The sequence below is a fragment of the Balaenoptera ricei genome, chromosome 9 (assembly GCF_028023285.1).
Source record: "Balaenoptera ricei isolate mBalRic1 chromosome 9, mBalRic1.hap2, whole genome shotgun sequence".
NCBI classification, from domain to species: Eukaryota; Metazoa; Chordata; class Mammalia; order Artiodactyla; family Balaenopteridae; genus Balaenoptera; species Balaenoptera ricei.
Genome location: NC_082647.1, coordinates 21720366 through 21733370, shown reverse-complemented (window position 1 = coordinate 21733370; position 13005 = coordinate 21720366). Strand labels below are relative to the sequence as shown.

The window sequence follows — 13005 nt, the reverse complement described above, 5'->3', positions numbered from 1 at the left end:
TGCGAGTTTTTTCAAACTGTTGCAAATCTCCAAAAAATTTTCTAATATATTTATTGGAAAAAACATCCACATATAGGTGGACATGTGCGGTTCAAACCTGTCTTGTTCAAGGGTCAGCTGTACTTAGGCATAATGACACATTTTTCTTTCCAACCCTGATGCCTTTTTCCCCCTTGTGTTTAATCTCTGCCAGGATCTTTAGTAAAAGATTGCCATGGCATAATTATAGTGGATAACCCTGTGTAGTTCATGATCCCAGAAGAAATGCTTTTTACATTTCATTGTTAAATATATTTTTGATCTGGGGTTTTTGGAGATTCTGTATCAGATTCCAAGATTCCTAAGAGTTTGTGTCATGAATGGATATTGGATTTTGCCACTTTTTCTCTACCTTTTGTGATATGATTTTCCTACCCTATTAATATATGAAATCATAGTAATTGATTTTCTAATGTTAAACCTCATATATACTTAACTTTGTTATGTATTTTTAAAATTTATTTTGGGTTTAGATTGACTAATGTTTTGTTAGAATTCTTCCAAGTATTTTTTTTTTTTTTTTTTTTTAATTTTCTGTTTCTTTCTTACATTGACTATTAATTTTTTGGTCAACAATATTTTTTTTTAATTTAATTAATTAATTAATTTATTTATTTATGGCTGTGTTGGGTCTTCGTTTCTGTGCGAGGGCTTTCTCTAGTTGCGGCAAGTGGGGGCCACTCTTCATCGCGGTGCGCAGGCCTCTCACTATCGTGGCCTCTCCCGTTGCGGAGCACAGGCTCCAGACGCGCAGGCTCAGCAATTGTGGCTCACGGGCTTAGTCGCTCCGCGGCATGTGGGATCTTCCCAGACCAGGGCTCGAACCCGTGTCCCCTGCATTGGCAGGCAGATTCCCAACCACTGCGCCACCAGGTTGTTAATAAGGTTGACCTTGTGGCTTTTCTTTCTCATACCTTCCTGTTCAGGTTTAGTATCATTATTAGGCTAATTTCACATAATGTGTTGAGGAGTTAACCTTTTCTTCCTATTTTCTGAATAAATGTAAGATGTGAATTATTTCTTTCTTAAATGCTTGGTTGAATTTACCATTGAGCTATCTGTGCTTGAGATTTGCTTTCAGAAATATTTTTAGCTTACCAATTCAGTTTCTTTAAACTTCGTAGGACTATTCAGAGTTGTTTGGTTGGTTGATTGAGCTTTAACAAATTACAGTTTTCTAGTAGTTTGTTTCAGTTTCATCTAAAATTTCAAACTTATGGATGTGAAACTGTACCTAATATCCCCTTATTATCTGTTTAATGTTTGTAGAATTTCTTGAGATGTGTCTTTTTTTCATTCCTTATATTGGTTATTTATGAATTCTTTCTCCCTCCCCAATCCATTACTTTCTTTTTTTTTTTTAAATAAATTTATTTATTTTATTTATTTATTTTTGGCTGTGTTGGGTGTTCGTTGCAGCGAGCGGGGCTACTCTTTGTTGCAGTGCACGGGCTTCTCATTGCGGTGGCTTCTCTTGTTGCGGAGCACGGGCTCTAGGCACGCGGGCTTCAGTAGTTGTGGCTCGCAGGCTCTAGAGTGCAGGCTCAGTAGTTGTGGCACATGGGCTTAGTTGCTCCGCGGCATGTGGGATCTTCCAGGACCAGGGATTGAACCCGTGTCCCCTGCATTGGCAGGCGGATTCTTAACCACTGCTCCACCAGGGAAGTCCCCCCAGTCTATTGCTTTCACCATAAGCTTAGCAAGTTCAGTGATCTTTTGAGGGAACCAACTTCTGGTTTGTTGATTCTTTATGTTAACTTTTATGTCCTTGGCTTATGCTCTGTATTTGATGTTGTCTTCTTTCTCTCTTTGAGATTAATATGCGTTTTATAATTTATTGAGATTGATGCTTAGCTTATTAATTTTCAGACTTTGTTATTTCCCCATATATGCATTAAAGGATATAAATTTCCTTCTTCTTATTTTTCAGTTGTGCTATGAAGTGTTTTCATTTTTGTCCAGTTCAGTAATTTCACTAGGAAATGATATTGCTCTTTTGTGAGTCATAGTTATATAGAAATATAGTTTTTAATTTCCAAATACATAAAGATTTTCTGGCTCTTTTCCTCATTACTAATTTCTGGCACAAATGCATAGTGGTCAGAGTACATATTTTGTACTATTCCAATTCTTTGAAATTTGATAAGACTTACCATATGGCCCACTTTGGTCAATTTTTATAAACATATTAGGTACACTTAGACAGAAATCCAGTTCTTTAGTTGTTACTGCAATGTTCTATATATGTCCAGTTGGTCCGGTTTGCTAATCATGTTGCATAAATCTGCTTTACCAATAATGTTTTCTGTCATTCTCTCAATTACTAAGAAAAATGTGTTAACACTTCCTACTATGATTATGGAATTTTCTCTTCTTATAATTCTGTCAGTTTTTGCTTCGTATATTTTGAAGCTATGTTTCTAGATGCATACAAATTTTAAATTCTTTTATTTTGAATGAAATCTTTTATCTTTAAGTGTGTTTTTATCTCTACTAATGTTGTTGCCTTAAGTTGTAAATTATCTTACATTAATATATCTGCTTTCATTTGGTATTTACATAACATATCTTTTTCCATCTTTTAATTTCAAGCTTTCTGTATCCTTTTTTTGAAGAAGTATCTCTTGTAAATTTAATTGTTTTTTAAAAACTCTGCTTCTTTTGATTTGAACATTTATTTCATTTACATGATTGAATTACTGGTAAATATATGGGTTCAAACCTACCATTTTACTTAATATATTTTGTCATGTCCTTTATTTCTTATTTTTGGTTGTTGTCTCTTACCTTTTTAAACTTTTTAATCTTTTCATTTTTTTCTTTATTTATTTGGAAGTAATACACTCTGTATTTTACTTATGGTGAGTCTATAAATAACCACAAATATACATCCTTAACAAAATTTATCAGTACAAAGACTTAGCGGACTTTGAACTCCCATCTACTTACCTTCCAACTCATATGCTATTGTTGTTCTTTATTTTGATACCATATTCAAAGACCCTAGAAGATATTACTATTCTTGTTTTATACAGTGTCCATTAATTTTACCCAAATATTTACTAATTTTTTTGCTCTTCACTACTATTTGAATCTTTGATTTTATACCTAAGATCATATTCCTTCTGCCTTAAGCACATCCTTTAGCATTTCTTCTAATGCAGATTAATTCTCTCAGTTTTTGTTTGCTTGAAAATTTGTCTCTTTTCTTGAAGGATATTTTCGCTGGGTATAGAATTCTAGATTGACAGTTATCTTCCCCTAATACATTTTGGATGTCATTTCACTGTTAACCAGTTTCCATTGTTGCGAGTTTCAACTATTGCTCTTTTGAATGCAATCTCTCTTTTTGCCTATGGCTGTTTAAATATTTAAATATATTAAACATATCTTCGTTTTAGATTATTTTATAGTTCTATAAACAGGGCAACTCCAGTGTGGTGACCCTGTTAACTATTATGTATTTTTGTTTTCTTTCAGTTAGATGTATATCTTTTATTTTCTCATTTTAATTGCACATTTATGTTTAATTTTTCAACCTTCTCTAAATTCTTTCTCTCTTTTCCATTACTATATTGTTAATAGTGTTCTCTTTCCTTCTTATCTTGGTCTTCATTTCTGTTATGTATTCGTTTTGTTTTTCTTCCTCTTTTCCTTCAACTCTGACATTCATGTTTTATTTATCTTTGTTGTCATACCATATCTCTTCCAACTATTTATATCTCTGTTTTCTGTTTATATCTCTAATTTGTGCTTATGTTTTATAAAGGGAGTTTCTTACTTAACTTTTATATTCATGGAAAAGTATTTGGCCATTTTCATCAATTACATGACTACATTTTTCTGTTGAATCAGATTCTTTTGCCACTTAAATTTTTTTTTCTTTTCCTTTTTATATCTTTATATAAATTCTGAGTTGGTTGTTTTTGAGTTTTATTAATCTTTGAATGAAATGAGGTTTTCCTGTTTTAAATAGGTTCTTAAGACTGTGTTCTAGAACAGCAAGATTTTTCCTTATGGTATTGCTTTTCTCTTGGGACACCGTTTCTTCTCAGCAGTACTCCTAATGCAAAATCTCTCTCTTTTTTTTTTTTTTTCACCAGACTGCTTCCTGAAAGATGGCTTCTTTCCCTAATTCCTGTTCATTCATGCCTTTGTGCTTTTTTCTTTTTTTTAATTGGAGTATAGTTGCCTAACAATGTTGTTTTAGTTTCTGCTGTACAGCAAAGTGCATCAGCTATACATATACATATATCCCCTCTTTTTTGGATTTCCTTCCCATTTAGGTCATGGCTTTGTGCTTTTGTTTATGTTGTATTCCCTTCCCTGATTACTTTTCCTTTTTATCACCATTCACTTACAACTCATTCTTCAAGGCTAGCTCTTTCAAGCTAGTTTTTAAAAATTATTCCTGCCCCTCAGTTGCTCCTCCTTCTCTTAATTCCTGTTTGCCTTTGTACCATATTTCTCATTTTGTGCATAAAAAATTATTAGTTTTTTGCCAAGTATAGTTCCAAATATTACTTTATTATTATAACTATTCATATATTCAAAGGCAATATGCCATCTACTCTAATAAACACTATATATGAATTAATTTAATTCTTGTACCTACTTTCTAGGTAAATATTATTGTTATTTCAATTTAATAAATGTCAGTGATTAAGTAATTTGCCTAAGACAGCATAGCTGGTAAGTGGCAGAGCTAAAATTTGAATCTGTTCATCTTACCACCGTGCTTTACCATCCAAGTAAATATTTACTGGTTCAGTTTCCCCAATATTTATTGTTGTAATGTAAATTGTTATAATTCATGTATTTCTCTTTTCAGAATTTAATCAAACTGCTGAAATGCATAATTTTTAAAAAAATCTTTTTTACCCAGCCATTATTATTCTTGAACTATAAAAAACTTTTTTATGCTGTACCTGTAAGTGAATTTTTGTTTTTTCTTTAAAAAAAAAAAATCTCTGTGTTGGTGAAAAATCAGTTTGATAAAAGTTTCGATGTAGGCAGCAGTACTGTATTCTGTGCTGTTTTTTTTTTTTTAATCTTGGATGAGGCTTGAATATATTTTTTTTCTTTAAAAAAATCATGTACTTTCACCATTAGAGACAAGAACAGCTTGTGCCTAATTAGGACTGTATGAAACGTGTTTAGTTATTATAGTCATAATCATAGGGGAAAAATGAGATGGTATTGGACTGGGAGACTTTTAAGTAGTTTGAAAATTCTTAGCAACTAGGTCTTAGTGTGATTTCTCCTAAGTCATATTTTCAGTTCTTTTGGATGGTTTTACTTTTGGCAGACCCTTCTGATTTTCTGCTTTAGATTTTTGTCAAAAGTAGACATACAGAAATATTAGCAACTGCCTGAGTTCTTAAAATACAGAAGTAATTTTTTTAAATAGTTCATAAACATTTAAATGCCTTACTTTTTTGCTTTTGAGACTTTTAAAACAATGTAAGAGGTGTTTTCATATTTTTGTAGATGAGAATGTCATTGTTTCAATAGAAAGCTCAGTTTTTTTGCTGAATCATATAGAATATATGCAAGTAAGCATACCTAACAAAAGGCGACCTTTCAAGAATTAGAAATATAGGGAACATGGGGAGATTATTTGGGCTGCAGAGGTGTCAGCTTTTCATTTGATTTTAGGCCTTGAAAGGGAGTTCTTTAACATTAAAACAAGGAACTGAAAGCAATGTATTTTGAAAAAATCTTTACCCTGCTTTAATGTTTGTAGCATTTTTATTGATCACCTCAAGAATTTCAAGCTTATGACTGTTTGATTTTGAAAAATTTAATTTGTTCTATTAAAAAATAAAGTTTCTTTAGCACTTGAAATGACTGTTCACCAAGAAAACATTATATTAATAAACATTATATTACTACTTTTCTGTTTGAGAGCATGAAAGTAGATTCTTAAGCATGTTATTTCATTGAAAATAGCTACTAAATATAACTTGCTCCAGATCTGATCTGGACTATTTATTGACAACCCAGTTTCCCTGGCAAGAGGCAATAACATGTATTGTAATAGATTAAATGAGGGTAATCTTTAATTTATCATGTTTCTCTGCAAAGTGCAACATAGTTTTTTAAGTCATTTTTTATTTTGAGTGATTAGATGGTTTAATATTATAAAATGAAAGTATCAAGAAGTTAATTAAATAGAGTTGAATAGTGGTGTAGAGAGGTGTGAGAAGGCTGGAATTTATGTTTCTAGCTTTTGTGTCTTATGGTAAGCCAGGATTTCTCCAAAAGAGGTGTTTTGTTTTGTTTTTGTTTTTATTTTGGTTTTTGGTAGAACAGCTAGCTTCTCAAACTAGCCATTTGTTGTCTGGAACAACTTCCAGATGACATGAATACTTAAGGTAAGAAAGTGATCTAGAGTAGTGACAAACCAGTGTTCCAGAGAAGAAACGAAACATAAAAAGTAAACTTTAGCCACAGTTACCAGTAGGTCTTTATTTAAGAGGGAGATTACATTTTTTCCTTTAAATTATAATTAACTATGATATATTTCAACTGTTTTAGTTTTATCCCTCTTTTATTATAATCAGTTTAATATTGCAGTAGAATGATCTGGTATGGTGAGTTATGTTTCCCAGTCTTCCTTTTGAATAGGTAAATTTTGCTGTCTATTGAAGTGCTATTGAATAGGTAAATTTTGCTATATCTGTTATTATAGTGTGTAATCTTAGATTGTAATTTAAAACCTATTATTTGTGTGTTAGTTATATGTGTGTGTTTATATTTATTTACATGCATTCTATGAAGAGTTGAAAAGATTTTAGACTTTGGAATTGGGCTTTATACCTTTTTGTTTAGAGTCTTTGGGCATGATATTAATTTCTCTGAACCTTGATTTTCTAATCTTTGCAATAATAATGACCATTGTGTAGATTTATTTTAAGGAGTAAATGAGTTAACCTTTGTGATGTCTTGCACACAGTAAGTATGCAATAAAAGTCAACTCTTTCTTCTTTGGTGAGATCTTTTTAGAGAGTTACTTCCAGATTTGATAATGCTATATTGAAATAATTTTCTTCAGGCTTTCTAATAGTCTCCAAGGAAAAGTAAGAGATATCAAAGAATTGTGTGAACTTTAGGCTAGTGAAGAGAAAAGGAATTTACTTGAGACAGAAGGAGGCAAAAAGTTCCCCAAGCAATTTTTTTTTAATGTTTGCTTGACTACTGTACAAGATTGGTGTGACTTGTCAGGGTGCCATTATGTACGAGGAATATGCTTTATTGGAGGTAGGAGTTTTATGTACAGTTTGTTGTAATGTAAGGAACTTAGTAACATTAAGATGACTCAAAGGAAATGTCAACCATGTGGCTAGGAAAGTCCCTCCACCCCCTGCTCTTTTTTCCAATCTAAACATTTATTATATACTGAGCATCTCTGATGTTATGCTATTAACTGTCATTATTCAAGAGAAGATTAATTGTATCTAGTGTAAAATCATCATAATTTCTAATATTTTAAGTTTGGATTACTTAATGTTTAAATTTTGGAAGTAATTTCCTCTGCATGCTTGATCATAAATCCTTTGTGCATATTTAGCTCTCTTTGTCCTTGTTAAAACAAGCTAATGTCAGTGTACAAAGCACTGCTTGTAGAAACGTGAATGTGTCTAGTGACCCTTGAAGAAGAGACATTTCAGGGGTAACAAAGTATGTGAAAATGGTTTATATTGGTAATAACAATATGTTACAAAGTTTTTCCAAAGTTTAGAAAAGAATTCCACATATCTAGTTATTTTGTGACCTTTCTTCCAGTAATAATAGAGTTCAATGCAAAAAAATTGGGAAAACAAAAAAGTACAAAGGCAAAAACCAAAACCAAAAATCACAATCATCCTAATCCTGCCAACCAAAGAAAATCACTTTTAACTTTTTGATGTATGTCAGTGTTTTTTCTTTTCATCTGTGTGTGTGTGTTTGCAAAATGATTTTACAAAAATTGTATAATGTTTGAGAGTTTGCTTTTTTTACTTGAAAATTCCTGACAATATTTTCATAGGACAGTTGTGTTTGTTAGAAGAGAAACTGTGAAGCTCTTGATGGGTAGAGTATTTGTAAGTTTTTCAGGTTAGTTAAGAGTGGGGATAGAAGGATTAGTTGAAGAAACAATTAGAGAATTTAATTTTACCTGCAGTGTTCAGAATGACTTTAAAGATCAGGAATGGGGTCATTCATCAGATTGTAACTGTTCCTGTGATACTGCCTTAGGAGCTCTTAGAAGAATTTCCCCCAGTGGATTGTGATTTCTTTTTCAGAATAGTCACAGAAGACTTAAGGGGAAAGAGGAGATGGAGACTTTTCTAAGATGAACATAAGGTGGAATCAGCCAGACACACACAGTTCGAGTAAATATATTGGTTCTAACAGTGGTGGGACCCTAGTATGCCACAATTTGGAAGGAACCTCAGGCGCTATCCAACTCCTAAACACCAGTTTTGCAGATGAGGAACTTGCTTGACTTATCAAAAGTCATGTAACTAACTAGTATGGGACACTTTGGTAATATGGCAATTGGGCACTATTAAAAAGTATGAAATTTATTACTTTTCTGATTGTCTCTATTTTTGCTTTGTATTTTTCATGTCTTGAGTTTTCTTATCTCCCTCAGTTTTCTACTCATTTCCATATACTCCCATCTTTACTTTTTTCTCTCTCTCCTCTTCAGTTAGCCATTATGTGGAATTAATATTTTAAAATCATTGTTTGTATTGATTAATTTTATCTTCTCTGTTTAAGGTTTTTAAAAAGGATCATTTAACTTTTATGTGCCTTTCACAAAATGGAATAAAATTTAATTACTGTGTTTTACTTCTATATAATACTAAATTTATGATTAATATTTTATTATCATCTTATCATTACTATTAATAGGAGCCCCACAACATTTTATCTGAAAAAAGAAAAGATTTCCAGCTCTTGTAATGGTAAACCATTATTGGCCAGAGTAGGCTGGATGGGGCAAGAATTGTCAGAAAAGCCCATGGGGGAGTAGGTGATATGATAGAAACACTCTCACAAAAATAAGTTGTGAATCCACTTGTTCCCCTTACTTTAACAATTAAAACATAAATGCTAATTTGTGAGTGCTAATTTAAGAAGGAGAGAACTTTCTTTTTGCAAGAATTTTTTAAAGTCCCACGGGCAAAGAAAAAAAGAAACTAGATGAGTTTATGGAATAGAGGTTTTCAGTTAAAGCCATCTGGAAAGACTTGAAAGCTGAAGGGTGTGGTTAAGACTGAGTTTCATAATTACCCAGAAAAGAAAGAGATTAGGGAGGTTTTTGTAAATTACACAGTCTCTGGCAAGTACACAAGTCACAGAGAACAGACAGTTTTACTTATAAAATCTTTGGAAAAGTATTTGCTTTCAGTGACTAAATGAAGCAAAAGGGAATCCTTTATTCAGATTGAAATCAGAGTAAAGTGACAGAATTTATAGTAAAGGTAACTTTATAAATTATAATCTGTTTGGGTTCATGTAAAAGCAAACCCTAGTTTAAAAAGTAAGGAAATGTTATTTTATCATATAACAAGAAGTCCAGAGATAAGGTAAATTTCATGGTTAGTCAATTCAGTGATCCAGTTTCTTCATCTCTCTCTGCCCTGTCATCATTATAGAGTTGATTTCATTATCAGACCTCTACAAATGGGCTATAGCAGGGATGTATATTTGCATACAGATTCTGAACATTTCCCGGGGAACAAAAGTACATTTTTCTTCTCTGTAGAGTCATTTAAAAGTAAGGAAACATTTCCTTGAAGGCCCCCGGACCCCCCGCCAGAGATCCTCATGTTTCATTAGCCAGAATTGGGTTTCATACCATTCTTAAACTAATCTTTGTTGAGGGGCACAGGATTAGGACTTGATAATAATTTGGGGTAGAATGGATGTATGTGGGGAGTTCAGTCTCCATGACCATCGTAGTACCTAGTGTAACAACTAGTTACTGTACTGTAACAACTCCTCTTTAAGAAGGAGATTTAGAATTTATTAATGAAGTAAGTAAAGCATAGTGAAACATGAGTCCCAGCCCCACCACTCAAGAGCTGTGTGATTTGGGTTAAATTCATTAATTTCTCTAAATATGCATTTCCACATCTGTAAAATGAAGATGATAATGCCCAATTCATAAGGCTGTTTTTAGAATTAAATCAGATAAGTAAGATAGCACAGATTCTAACATATAGTATTCAATAAATATGCTATTACTATTACTGGTACTTTTATCTTTATGTAGTTTTGTACTCAAAGAAAACTCTAAAAATGGTATTTTCACTTTAAAGGATTAGTTGTTTTTTTTCCTGAAGACAAAGGCCTCGACCAAAGTTGTTGGAGCTCCCATTTCCTTCTCTAGCTTTTTTGTATAGTAGTACAAAAATGGGGGAAACTCAGTAAGTTTAGTATGAGCTGCCACTAAAACAATTCGTTTACATGGTTGTGTCAACTGATACTTTGCTATTTATATTTGAGGTAGCATAAAAACTGAACTGACACATTTTATGAAAATGTGCTATTGTATTAGTGACATATTAGTAATTTTCTTTAATGCAGGCATCTACATTTTGGTCTTTTTTGCTGTAATAAAAAGTGTAAGCTGTTAAGGTGTAATTCTCTCTCATTCTTTTATATTTGCAGATGGCTTGTTCAATCAGTATATCAGTCAACAGGAATATAAGCCACGATGGAGTCAAATCATTCCCAAAAGCACCAAAGGTAAGTCCTACCTTCTAGGTTGTGGGTGCTTTTCCTTTAATGTCCCAGTTTCATGTATCCGAAGGTAGCTCAAGTTTAACTGTACCCTATTAATGAAAAGCAGGTGTTTAAAACAAGACATAGGTTCCTCAACTAGATGGCAGAGGAAGTTTATTATATTAAATTTTTCTTTTAAACCTTTTTGTTTTATTGCTATAACAGAAGGTTGGGCATTTTTTACACAGAATACCATCATAAACTGCTTTTATAGAGACACTATAAAATGATAGGCTATTGTGTTGTAATCCCAAACGTGTCCCTGAAAAACCTAAAGTTCTGCAAAATTGCTCACAAAAGTTAATAGGGCTTATGAGAGAAGTAGAAATGGGACATACCATTCTAAATCTGTGGAACTTTATAGTCAGATACTAATGATAAAAACTAATATAACCAGATACTAATAATAAAAAATAACAATTCTAATAAAAATAAATACTAGTACAGTTAAATCTTTATAGGCATTTATATTGAGCATCACAGTGATTTTGGAGCTTTAAACCCTGGGGCTCATTCTTCTTTCTTTGAGCTATAGACCCTCAAGGACATTTGCTTCTGATGAAGACTATTTTTATCAAAACTTAAAATCTGACCTAGGGTGTGGTATTCTTCATTAATCTTTCTTTTCATATGGGGGAAGTTTTTGTCACGTCTTCATCTGCACTCACTGCTTTGTCAGATGGTTAATAACAGTGGAAAGAGTAGCAGTTCTTTAATGCAACTATTTGCATTAAAGGAAGGCAGTTCTGTGGATGGTCAGCTTTTTTCCTGTGGTCTTCATACATTGCTAAAGCCTTCATTTTAAGTGTGAGAAAGCTTTCCTCAAATAGTGTTAAACATTAATATACTGGAGAAAATTGCTTATGAACCTCCATAATTTCTGAGTTATATAAGCATCATTTTCCTGCTTTATCAGTCATATATGAGGTAATTTTCTTCAGAAGTGCATGTTGTAGCAAACAGACTAGTATATTTGAAAACTAATGGATTAATTAAATATATAAAATGCAAACATACTGACAGTCTGTTCTTTTTTTTATGATCAAATATCTGTCTTCTTTATTTATTTTTTATTTATTTATTTTAAAAATTTATTTTACTTATTTTTGGCTGCGTTGGGTCTTCCTTGCTGCGTGCGGGCTTTCTCTAGTTGCGGCAAGTGGGGGCTCCTCTTTGTTGCATTGCGGTGGCTTCTCTCGTTGCGCAGCACAGGCTCTAGATGCGCGGGCTTCAGTAGTTGCGGCACATGGGCTCAGTAGTTGTGGCTTGCGGGCTCTAGAGTGCAGCAGGCTCAGCAGTTGTGGCACACGGGCTTAGTTGCTCTGCGGCATGTGGGATCTTCCCAGACCAGGGCTCAAACCCGTGTCCCCTGCATTGGCAGCTGGATTCTTAACCACTGCACCACCAGGGAAGTCCCTACTTTTTAATTTTTTTTTTTTTTTTTTTTTGGCTGCATTGGGTCTTCGTTGCTGCATGCGGGCTTTCGCTAGTTGCAGTGAGCAGGGGCTACTCTTCGTTGCAGTGCACGGGCTTCTCATTGCGGTAGCTTCTCTTGTTGCATAGCATGGGCTCTAGGCGCTCAGGCTTCAGTAGTTGCAGCATGCGGGCCCTAGAGCACGCGGGCTTCAGTAGTTGCGGTGCACGGGCTTAATTGCTCTGCGGCATGTGGGATCTTCCCAGACCAGGGCTCGAACCCGTGTCCCCTGCATTGGCAGGCGGATTCTTAACCACTGTGCCACCAGGGAAGTCCCTCTTAATCTGTTCTTGAAAGTGGTAATACTGACTTTACTAATTGGGGGAAGAAGGAAGAAAAGGGCGAAACTTCAATAATAATGAGCTGTAAATTCTAAACCTAGCTATTAAAAAGGAGAAAGAATTTGCAGGAAACTTCTGAATGTTTAGTGCTTGAATACAGCTTCAGTTTTGCATCTTATTTATAGTATACAAGAACTGACATTTCAGTCTTTTTCATAATACCCCTGTGGAATTAGTAAAAATTTGGATGTTCCCGGCACTTTGCTGGCAGCCCAGTGGTTAAGACTCTGGGCTCCCAGTGCAGGGGGCATGGGTTTGATCCCTGGCTGGGGAATTAAGATCCCGCATGCCGCAGGGCGTGGCCAAAAAATACATAAATAAAAAATAAAAATAAAAATGCCCTTTACCTAAAAAACACAATTTAAAAAA

General features: G+C 33.6%; 1 protein-coding gene across 3 annotated transcripts in view; it reads left to right on the top strand.

Annotated features, from left to right (window-relative positions):
* MKLN1 (muskelin 1) overlaps positions 1-13005 on the top strand; it is a 361821-nt gene that overhangs the window by 260198 nt on the left and 88618 nt on the right. For all 3 annotated transcript variants that reach the window (XM_059933366.1, XM_059933367.1, XM_059933365.1), the window contains one exon: positions 10708-10785. In XM_059933366.1, the coding sequence (XP_059789349.1) occupies positions 10708-10785 (78 nt within the window). The remainder of the gene's footprint in view (positions 1-10707; positions 10786-13005) is intronic.